Source organism: Lycium barbarum, chromosome 4 (genome assembly GCF_019175385.1).
Source record: "Lycium barbarum isolate Lr01 chromosome 4, ASM1917538v2, whole genome shotgun sequence".
NCBI classification, from domain to species: domain Eukaryota; kingdom Viridiplantae; phylum Streptophyta; class Magnoliopsida; order Solanales; family Solanaceae; genus Lycium; species Lycium barbarum.
In genome coordinates this window covers 5,188,475-5,198,859 of record NC_083340.1, presented here as the reverse complement: position 1 = coordinate 5,198,859, position 10,385 = coordinate 5,188,475, and the positions used below count along the sequence as shown (strand labels likewise).

The window sequence follows — 10,385 nt, the reverse complement described above, 5'->3', positions numbered from 1 at the left end:
AAATAAGAAGAAAAAGAGAAGGGTTGGGTGACATCACTGAATAAGCAGTATTGCAAATGAAATCATTTAGATGTCTAGGAAAAACAGTACCTCTGGTTGATCTGCGCAGACCTTTAGGCTGAGATGACACTGGTACAGTAGGATGGTGCTGTGGAGAAATATGGGGGGAGGACAAAGTGGTAGGAGAGGATGGAGAAGATGGAGGAGAATCTAAATTGGTGAATATAGGTGTAGGAGATGGGGCTGAATCAGGTGGAATAGGAGGATCATCATGTGGATGTGTAAAAGGTATAGGAGCATCAAGTTCTGTGTGTAAAGTGTCATGGGATTGAAAAGATCCTGGGAATAACTTGGATAAAGGTTCTGATGTAGTAAAAGGAAAAATAGACTAAAAAAACTTAACATTTCTACTGATCACAACCTGTCTAGTTTGTAAGTTTAAAACCTTGTAACCCTTGTTCCCAAATGGAAAGCCCAAAAGGATACCAGGAAAAGCTCTAGGTGCAAGCTTGTCTCTGTTAGCCGATAGGGTAGAGACAAAGCATAAACAACCAAAAGGCTTGAGATGAGTGTAAGAAGGAACTTTATGAAATAATTTTTCATGTGGACTGATGTTGCCTAGAACTTTGGAAGGAAAAAGGTTTATCAGGTGAGTAGCAGTAAGGAGAGCCTCTCCCCAGTATTTAGAAGGTAGTTTTGATTGATATAAGAGTGCTCTACAAACCTCCAAAAGGTGTTTATGTTTTCTCTCTGCTACCCCATTTTGTTGTGGGGTAGCTACACATGTGGTTTGGTGCACAATGCCTTGTGAGGCAAAAAAAAAAAACAGAGGGTAATACTCTTGTACCTAACTCATAGGCATTATCTGATCGGATCACTTTTACCTTCTTGTCAAATTGTCTTTCTACATAAGCTAGAAATGCCTGTAAAACTGGAAATGCATTAGACTTGGTGGAGAGTAAAAAAGTCCATGTAGTTCTTGAATGGTCATCAACAATAGTTAAAAAATATTTCTTTGCTTTATAAGTTTGGGTTTTGTAGGGTCCCCAAGTGTCTATATGGATAAGGTCAAAACTATGTGTGGAAAAAGTTTGGCTATGTGGAAAAGGTAACTTGTTTTGTCTGGCCAAAGGGCAAATATCGCAAGGGAATTCACATTTCTGTGTGGTAAAAGTAGGAATTCCTTTAATGTGTTTCATTGAATTGTAAGGTAAATGGCCCAATCTGTAACGCCAAATTTTTTGTGAATTAAAATTCTCAAAGGTAACATTCATTTCATTAACAAAAGGATCAATACAGTTTTTAGGACTCTCAACTGACTTCGAACAAAAAGACTCAATACTAGACACTGCATGTTTGGACTGAACATGACATTTAGGGAAAAGTAAAGAAGACTGTAAACTACTAGACTCAAAAGACTTGACAGGCTTGAAAGAGGGATTGATAGTGTTATCCTTCAGCATATAAAGGCCTGCATCAGCTTCACCAAAAACCTGTCTCTGGTTGGATGAAAGGTCCTGAAGAAAACAACCAAATTTAGTAAAATAGAACATCTAGTCCACTTTGTACACAAAATTGGCTCACTGAAAACAGGTTGTGCTTAAAATAAGGAATATAAAACACATTGTAGAGAGTAAGAGAATTGGTCAAGTGAACTGTCCCAACACAGTTAACAGAGACTTTATATGAATTGGGCAGTGTTATAGAAATAGAACTAGGAAGTATTTTGATGTCTTTCAGCATTGACTTATCATAGGTCATATGTTGAGAGACGCATGTGTCTATGATCTAAGGGTTAGAGGTTAGGGTAGAAAAATAGGAAAAATGGGCATGAAAAGTAGATGCAATACCAGTCATATTAGCATAATGAACCTCAGAACCTGATGCTTGTGATTTCCCATTATGGATAGATTGAAACATGTGGATAATTTCTTCACACTGACTCTTTGAAAAACCTTGTGAATTGATAATGTCAGACATGTTCCCTTTCATGAGATGCTGATTTTGTTTCTCCAAAAACCTATTTGGTTCTTCAGTTCCCATGCTCAGAGTGTTGTCCACTGTTCCAACAGCATTAGCCCTTGCAGTGGCAACATTCTTCTTTGGCTTGTTTGTAAAATAATCATCAGGATACCCAATCAGCCTGTAATACTTAGCTCTCACATGATTTGTTTTCTTGCAATAAGTGCAGTATAGATTGTTCCTTTGTGCAGTATTTTGGAAATTTGCTCCTGCATTCTGTGTACGCCTCTAGACTGATTGTTTCCCCTGTGTCCATTCTACTTTGTTGCATTAAAGGCTGCTGAGTCTGGGATTGCCATGTTTCCAGACCTTACTTCTCTCTGTGATTCTTCATGTAATATTAAAGAGTATGCCTAACTTATAGAAGGAAGAGGTTTCATTATTAAAATGTTCCCCCTACATGCTGAGTACATCTCATTTAGACCCATAAGAAATTGCATTAGTTTAATATCTTCATTTATCTTATGGTTGTGTGTTTTAGCTCCACACTTACAATCACAACCACAAGTCATAAAAGTATTCAATACCTTCATCTGATCCCATAATTTCTTTAATTTGTTGAAATAACTGGCTATGTCATTAGTCCCTTGAACAATATTGTTCAGATCCCTCTGTACCTGAAACAGCTTTGCTCCATCAGGTTGTCCATACCTTTCCTGCAGTTCATTCCACAGTTCTGAAGCTGTCAGGCAATAGATGACACTTTCTGAAATTTCCTTGGTTAAGGAATTCAATAGCCAAGCAAGTACCATGTCATTACATCTACTCCACTGTTCAAAGAGAGGTGAGTTTTCCTCTGGTATTTCAGCTTTTTCATTGATAAAACACAGCTTGTTTTTTGGCTAATAAAGAAATTAAAACACCCCTTTTCCAATTTCCATAACTGGAACCATCAAAAGTGACGTTAATGAGGTTGTTTCCAGGTGAATCTGAGGGGCTCAAGTAATAAGCATGAGAGCAAGGAACTGTATCAATATTTTTTTCATTTGAAGATGAAGATTTCTCAACTGGAGTATCAAGATCAGTAGCCATTTTTGCCACTGGAAGAAAGAAAAAATAGACAATACTATTTAGAAGAAAGAAAACGAGAGAAGAACCAGAAATTCCCTTAAGAATGCTCTAATACCATATTGGATTTCGTATAGAAATCCTGTGAAGAATTAAGTTGGGAAATTTTCTGTATATTTTCTTCTGTGTAAACACTGTACATCCAGGTGTTCCTTTATACAAAAGTCCTGAGGACTAAATTGCAAATTGTAAGGACTAAAGTGCTAATAATAAAAATGTGCAATAAGAAAACTAACTACCTGTTATGTACAACTCATCAAAATTCTAGAATAGTCTGAAAAGGAATCCTATCTACAAAGTGTCATTTATAGTGTGTGATGCTATACATTGTTAATAAGGTGAGTAGGCAAATTTTGGGCTTCAGAAATATGCATGCCCAACAAGGAAGTGAAAGTGTTGATTTAACCATCTTCAATACCCAAATATTGTAGCCCAATAATTCATCAGTCCATCCGTGTCATATTCAGACCAAACAAAACACTTATCCTAAGTCTTTTGTTCCTTGTTGACTCCGAAAATGTTTTCCATTTGTTCTCTTTTCTTCTTCAAGCTCATCGGCAATGGAGGCTGTGGAAACACAGTTGCCAATAACTCATAAGCTTATATTTTATAAAAATAGATCTATAAGTTGGTAAATATATTTATCAATCATGTTTACCAACCATTTCTATCAAATATTAAAAGATCTACAAGTTGGTAGTATATTTATAATCAATTTACTCTTACCAATCATGTGGGAGGATTATATTATAAATTAAATTACACACTTACACTATAACTCATGTTCAATTTTTCATTTTATTGAACTAAAGCTTAATCAATTGATGTTGTAATTTTTAGAAAGGTCTTCTAATAGCGTATTAATTTTGTTATGAACTATGACTTACTCATTTGGTAAGATTGTATAAGAATTGAGAAAGTTTTTATGGTTTTCATAACTTGTGAGGGTTTTTATGTTTATAAGAAAAACTATAACTTAGGAAATTCAAATTGTATGTCCAAAAAAAACTTCAACTTCATATCATCATGATTTCAAGTCATGTCCAAACGGCTCCCAAGTATTCGAAATTTTCATATTCATATAGCATAATAAATTTAAATTGAGCTTATTTGTCCTTGTATTTATAAAACATAATTTTTTTCAAATAGAATGATGAGGTTCGGAGTACTAAGCATGAAACATGAATTATTTAATTCTTGAAAGTAGTCATTTATCTCAGCGATCTCTAATTCAAACGATCAAACAAATACAAAAGGCCAAAGTGTTTTCTAGTTCAAGCATCAGAAGTTTGTTTTTCTGAAAATTTTGAGCAAAGAAGTGGAAGATTGAACAAAGAGCCATATCTCTTGAAGGGCGAAAAATAAGAAGGGAAACTGACATAAATAGTCATTCATTCCCAAAAATTTTTTTTAAAAAATCAGTAAATAAATAAAAATACACTCAATATAATCCCATAAGTGAAGTATGAGGAAGGTGGGGTATACACAGATCTTACCTCTACCTTTGTGGGTTGTGAGATAGAGAGATTGTCTTCGATAAACTCTCGGCTAGCACAATGACCTTAAAAATAGATAGTCTTAAATTTTTGTCTCTCCCTTGCCCCATCACGAACCTTCAAGGTCAGAAGTTAATTTTTTTTTAAAGTTTTATCCATAAGGCAACCTCTAAGGCCAATCTTGTAAATTACTCATTTTAAAATGGACAATTTACAGGATTGTCCTTCGCTAGGGGTGCTCTTTAATTTTTGCTCCTCAAATTGGTAGTCTTTAACTTTTGTCCTTCGATAAAAATCTCTTGATTTCGAATTCGAACCCCCGCTCAGTTAAAAAATTTTAAAAAAATCCCAAGGTAGAGTTTGGATGGACAAACTCAAAACTCTGCCTTAAAGCAGAATTTGTATGGGCAAAACTAGCAAGGACAAAATTTTGCAAAATTCTGTTTTGTGAATCTAAACATCTGCCTTGAGATTTTTTTTTTACTGAGCTGGGGTTCGAACTCACAACCTCGGAATATTAGGCGAAGAGCAAAACTAAAAGACCACCAATTTGAGGGACAAAAATTAAAGACCAAGAGGTACCTCTTTTTTGCGCGGATTGTCCTTCATTTGGGGTGGTCTTTAATTTTTATCCTTCAAATTGGTGGTCTTTAAGTTTTGTCCTTGACCTAATATCCCGAGATTGTGAGTTCGACTCCCAGCTCAGTAAAGGCAGAAATTTACAAATTCTGTTCATGTACAAATTCTACCTGAAGGACAAAAGTTAAAGATCACCATTTTGAGGGATAAAAATTAAAGACCACCCCCAGCGAAGGACAATCCTGCAAATTGGGTTTCAGCCCAAAAAGGCTTGAATTACTGAGGTTTGTTTAAAGCCCAAAAGAAAGGGATATTTCATGTTATGAGGCCCGAGGTTATAACAATAACAATGATAAGAAGAGGATATCCTTCTCTTTCACTAGGAATAGGCAGGCAGCTAAGGTGAAGAACTGAAGCATCAGAAGGTAAAATACACTCTTTCTTCTCCTTAATTCAATGAAGCCTAGGAGTTCCAGTACATATACTTTTCTTAGTCTACATATTATGTTATATTATATCTATCTGTTTTTTTTTTTTTTTTTTTTTTTTTTTAATTCCTTCAAATTTTAGTTCTTGTTTGTTTCCATTTTGATTGCCGAGAGCACCAAGAGACACACTAAGGAGATATGACGGAAAATGAGAAAACATTTTCTCGGAAAATAAGCTACTCATTTTCTTGTGTTTGGTAGCAAGTTGAAAAATGTCATTTTAAGAGCATTTGCATACATTGAGGTTTTTAAATTAGGAGTGCAACTTCTGGTGGTGCGTTCGGGCGTAGTGGGTGGTAAGCGGGGGTGGGGGGTGGGTTGGGGATGCGAGGGTGTGTTTTGATTGATCCGGAAAATGTTTTCCCTCAAATTTTTAAGAAAAACATTTTCCATCATACCAAACGCACCCTAACTCTCTAGAAAGCAGAGAACTTTATAAAGTCTATCTTTTATACGCTGAATGTGATAGTAGAAATGCTTAGGTGTATAGAAATGAGAGTTAAGTTCAGTTGTGATAGGTTTTCATGTGCTTGTTCACCATATTTTCGACCAAATGTCTGCTTTAGTGGTTTCTGGGTGTTCAAGATATGGCAAAATTTGGCCTGATTGAGTAATTAGAAGAGTTTGTGGTTATGCAGTAAATGCCAGGCAATGTTTCCCTGTTATTGCTCTTCAAGAGTGCACAATTTTTTTTTTTTTTTTTTAAAATCCAGTTCTTCTTATGGTTGAAAGACGAATTATTTAGTATTGGAATGAAAAGATAAATGATTTGGTTAGTATTGGAATGATATGGACCGGAAAAACTGTGTTTATTTAGGGAGTAGAGGACATCACTCGGCGCCTAAGGTGGGGTTCAAGCTTAATGGACTAAAGGAAAATACTCCGTTCGTTTCAATTTGTTTGTCTAGTTTTGACTTGGCATGGAGTTTAAGAAAGTAAAGAAGACTTTTGAATCTTGTGGTGTTAAATTAAAAATATGTATAATGTACTAAATTGCCCATTAATCTTATGGTCTTAAACGTTTCATGTGGGAAATTGGTACTAAAGAGTTGGCAAAAAAGGAAAGAGACATTCTTTCTGAAACAGACTAAAAAGGAAAGTAAGACGAACAAATTGAAATAGAGGGAGCGAAATGGATATAGAGAATTCATATAACAGACACCAACTAGTTTTGATTGAGACATAGTTGATTGATTGATTGATTTTGGTTATGTTTGACATGCCTTTTGTGCTAATTCTCTTTGCTTTCTAATTTCTATATTAGTTGGATTTTTTTTTCTCGAAGAGGGATATTACAGCAGAAAGATACATACCTCTGTCCCTACATCTCAATTTCTAGTAAACAGAATGTTACATTGTTATGTATATTTGATATTTTAACTTTCCTGTTACAGTCTGATCGGTGATGATAGTAAACTGCTTGAGAGGATTTTGGCATTGTAAATAGGAATATCAAATTTGAGTTGTTCCATGAGATAGCAACTGGGAAAACAAGTGCTAGAAACACAATGCCTGTTTTAGTGCTAACAAGGGCCCTCTTGTTAGTTGGGGATTCTTTAGCTTTGAGAAAAATTTCACAGTTTACACGGATAGCTCCATCTCAATGCAATGTTCGCTTTTTAAGTGGCAGTGGATCCCTCACTCTAGCTAGCCTTGGATTGAAGAGTGAAGTTAAGACAGTAAGTGCAAGTGAGAAAAATAAGCTCCAGCAGGGTGTTTCAACAATTGAGGTTCCCAAGAGAAGAGAACAGAAAAGAGTTAGTGGCAATAAAACAGGATTGATTAGAGAGAAAAATCCAGTAGATATAAAGACTGCACCATTTGCTGCGGAGTCATTTTCGGAGCTTGGTCTTCCACCTTTGTTGGTCAAAAGGCTAGAGATGGAAGGCTTTACGGTTCCGACTGATGTTCAGGCAGCTGCGGTTCCAACTGTTCTTGAGAATCACGATGTTGTGATTCAGTCCTACACAGGTTCAGGAAAAACATTAGCTTATCTCCTTCCAATACTGTCTCGAGTTGGTCCGTTGAGGGAAGAAATTTTAGATGGCTATCAAACTGGGAACAAAGTAGACATTGAAGCAGTTATCGTAGCTCCTTCGAGGGAGCTTGGGATGCAGATTGTCAGGGAAGTTGAAAAGCTATTAGGACCAGCGAATAGAAAACTAGTCCAGCAGCTTGTAGGGGGTGCAAACCGATCGAGACAGGAGGAAGCTCTGAGGAAGAACAAGCCTGCCATCGTAGTGGGGACACCTGGGCGGATAGCAGAGATTAGTGCAGCTGGAAAGCTTCCTACCCATGGTTGTCGTTACTTGGTATTGGATGAAGTTGATCAGCTCCTTGCTTTCAGTTTCCGGGAGGACATGAAGCGGATATTAGACCATGTAGGGAGAAGAGCTGGTGCCCGTGGGGGAGAGTCAAATAGTCCACTTGTCAAGCGAGCTGCACGTCAGACTATCATGGTGTCTGCAACAGTGCCTTTTTCAGTTATAAGAGCAGCAAGAAGTTGGGGCTGTGATCCACTTCTCATCCAAGCCAATAAAGTTGTTCCACTCGAGTCACTCACTCCTTCTGGTCCAGTTAATATATCAGGAACACCTTCTACTACTAGTTCAAGCTCAGATGTACAAGCTATGCCTAGTGTTCAGAGCTTACCCCCTAATTTGCAGCATTATTACACTATTACCAGGATACAGCACAAGATTGATATGTTGAGAAGGTGTGTGCATGCTCTCGATGCCAAATGTGTTACAGCTTTTATGAACCACACAAAACAACTGAAAGATGCTGTCTACAAACTAGAAGCTCGTGGTATGAATGCTGCAGAATTACATGGTGATCTCAGCAAACTTGTAAGATCAACAATCTTAAAGAAGTTCAGAAATGGGGAGATTAGGGTGCTGCTAACAAATGAGCTTTCAGCTAGAGGCTTGGATTTACCTGAATGTGATCTTGTAGTTAATCTGGGATTACCTACTGATGCGGTTCATTATGCACATCGAGCTGGTCGTACGGGCAGGCTTGGCCGTAAGGGCACGGTAGTAACCATATGTGAAGAGCCAGAAGTCTTTGTTGTAAAAAAGCTGCAGAAGCAGCTTTCCCTCTCCATCCAGGCTTGTGAATTTTCTGAGGGAAATCTTGTCATTATTGAAGATTAAATTACGTAGCACATGCTTCTGTCAAATTTTTGCAAGACAAGTCACTAAAGACAACTGGAATTAGAACTGAAAATGTCGTTGGCTGCCATTAACATGCCAATTCAGATGAGATTTTGCCTTCTAAAGATTGTGGCAAGGCAGTCTACATTGGATGATGGTATGAACGAGTTGCTTCCACCTCTACTTATTTGGAATCATGTATGCAAGGCATATGAGAAAAATGCTGTTCAAGATTTTCCGGATATAAATAGATGTTGAAAAATACTACTATGTGAATTAATGTTCCTAATGTTGAACTGGCGACAACTGTAAGTTTTAACTGGCTTCTTTGTCCATCAAGGAAGGTTGAGGATCTTGGTTATATGGAATGGCTAGTATTTTATAGTATTTCGATGCAGACTAGGGGATATACTCCTGTTCAGTTATTGTCTTCAGGGCATAAGTGGAAACAGGAACACATTTTCTGTAGAATGTAAATTGCAACTTCTTGTTTCTTTGAAGCAAGGCAGTTCAAACTAGTTTGTTACTATCTATACTGTTTATTCACCATGACAACGGCAACTAATATATGGTTCTACCAAAAATTTCTCTTCTTTGCTATAAACGTTCTTCTTTTATAAATGATAGCAGTTATAACCTTAAATGCAGAGACTTTGCGAGCCATATTTTCACAGTTGTAGCATCAAAAGAAATATAAAATTAGCAAAAGTATTCTTCTTCTTACAGAGACTCTAGTACTTGTAATAGAGACGCAGTGTCATCTATATACTCCTGTTTACACCAGAAATGAAACAACATGACACAATTTAATTTTATCTTCTGGATTAAGTTGCTCTTATCTTCAAAACACCTTGAGTTCCTCTCTCTTCATATAGTCCATATGCAGGCAGGTACTATGCCCCATCTTCTTTTCTGTTCTGTTAATCCTCCACTTCTGTGCCAGCTTGACAAAAAATCCAGATTCTTCTTGGCACTGTCCAACTCAAACCTAGCTAGGAAGATGTCCGATAAACATCCGATCCCTTCTTTCTTATTGTTATCAACTTCTACCAGATCATTAGTGTAGTCAAGGATAGTTGCTATATGCCGCCCAATTGCTTCTTTCTTATTGTTATCAAATTCTACCAGATCATTAGTGTAGTCAAGGATAGTTGCTATATGCCGCCCAATTGCTACTTGTGATGCTTCAAGCAGATGAAAACTTTCTTGACGGAAACAAAGAAGTGAAGAAGGCTGCGTGTTTAATTCCCAGTGCATCACCATATGATCCTTTTGCATAGCTTGTAACCTGATAAGAGTGCGGAGACTGCAAGGAACACGAAAGCAGTAAATGACATGCAAACAGCAACAATAGCTGGTTTCCAGAGAGAGGTACGGCTTTCCATCTGTTGAATGACTGGTATAGTTACTGAAGAAGAGGACACAAGGAGGTAACCTGCCAACTGTACAGCATTCTGCTAATGAGAATTCATGTTTTTGAAAGATTCATCTGCAGTTAATTAAGAGGATAACTAGAAAAAACATTCAGAAGAGTTGAAATTTTGGCTGCTTGATAGTTAAATAAGATACGGTCTACT

The 10,385-nt window shown here is 36.9% G+C and overlaps 2 protein-coding genes across 2 annotated transcripts in view; one reads left to right on the top strand and one right to left on the bottom strand.

Moving 5' to 3' along the window:
* Positions 1-5,475: 5,475 nt before the first annotated feature.
* On the top strand, positions 5,476-9,205 carry LOC132634947 (DEAD-box ATP-dependent RNA helicase 47, mitochondrial). Its single transcript, XM_060351131.1, has 2 exons — positions 5,476-5,590; positions 7,048-9,205. Exon 2 carries the CDS (start codon positions 7,162-7,164, stop codon positions 8,806-8,808), a length of 1,647 nt encoding a protein of 548 aa, XP_060207114.1. The 5' UTR covers positions 5,476-5,590; positions 7,048-7,161; the 3' UTR covers positions 8,809-9,205.
* A 273-nt stretch (positions 9,206-9,478) lies between these two features.
* LOC132634948 (CASP-like protein 4A4) overlaps positions 9,479-10,385 on the bottom strand; it is a 2,397-nt gene continuing 1,490 nt past the window's right edge. Inside the window, exon 3 of the mRNA XM_060351132.1 lies at positions 9,479-10,250. Coding sequence (XP_060207115.1) covers positions 10,065-10,250 — 186 coding nt within the window. The 3' untranslated portion in view covers positions 9,479-10,064. The remainder of the gene's footprint in view (positions 10,251-10,385) is intronic.

Coding starts and splice junctions, on each gene's coding strand:
- LOC132634947 (XM_060351131.1), top strand. CDS start 7,162: ATGCCTGTTTTAGTGCTAACAAGGGCCCTCTTGTTAGTTGGGGATTCT.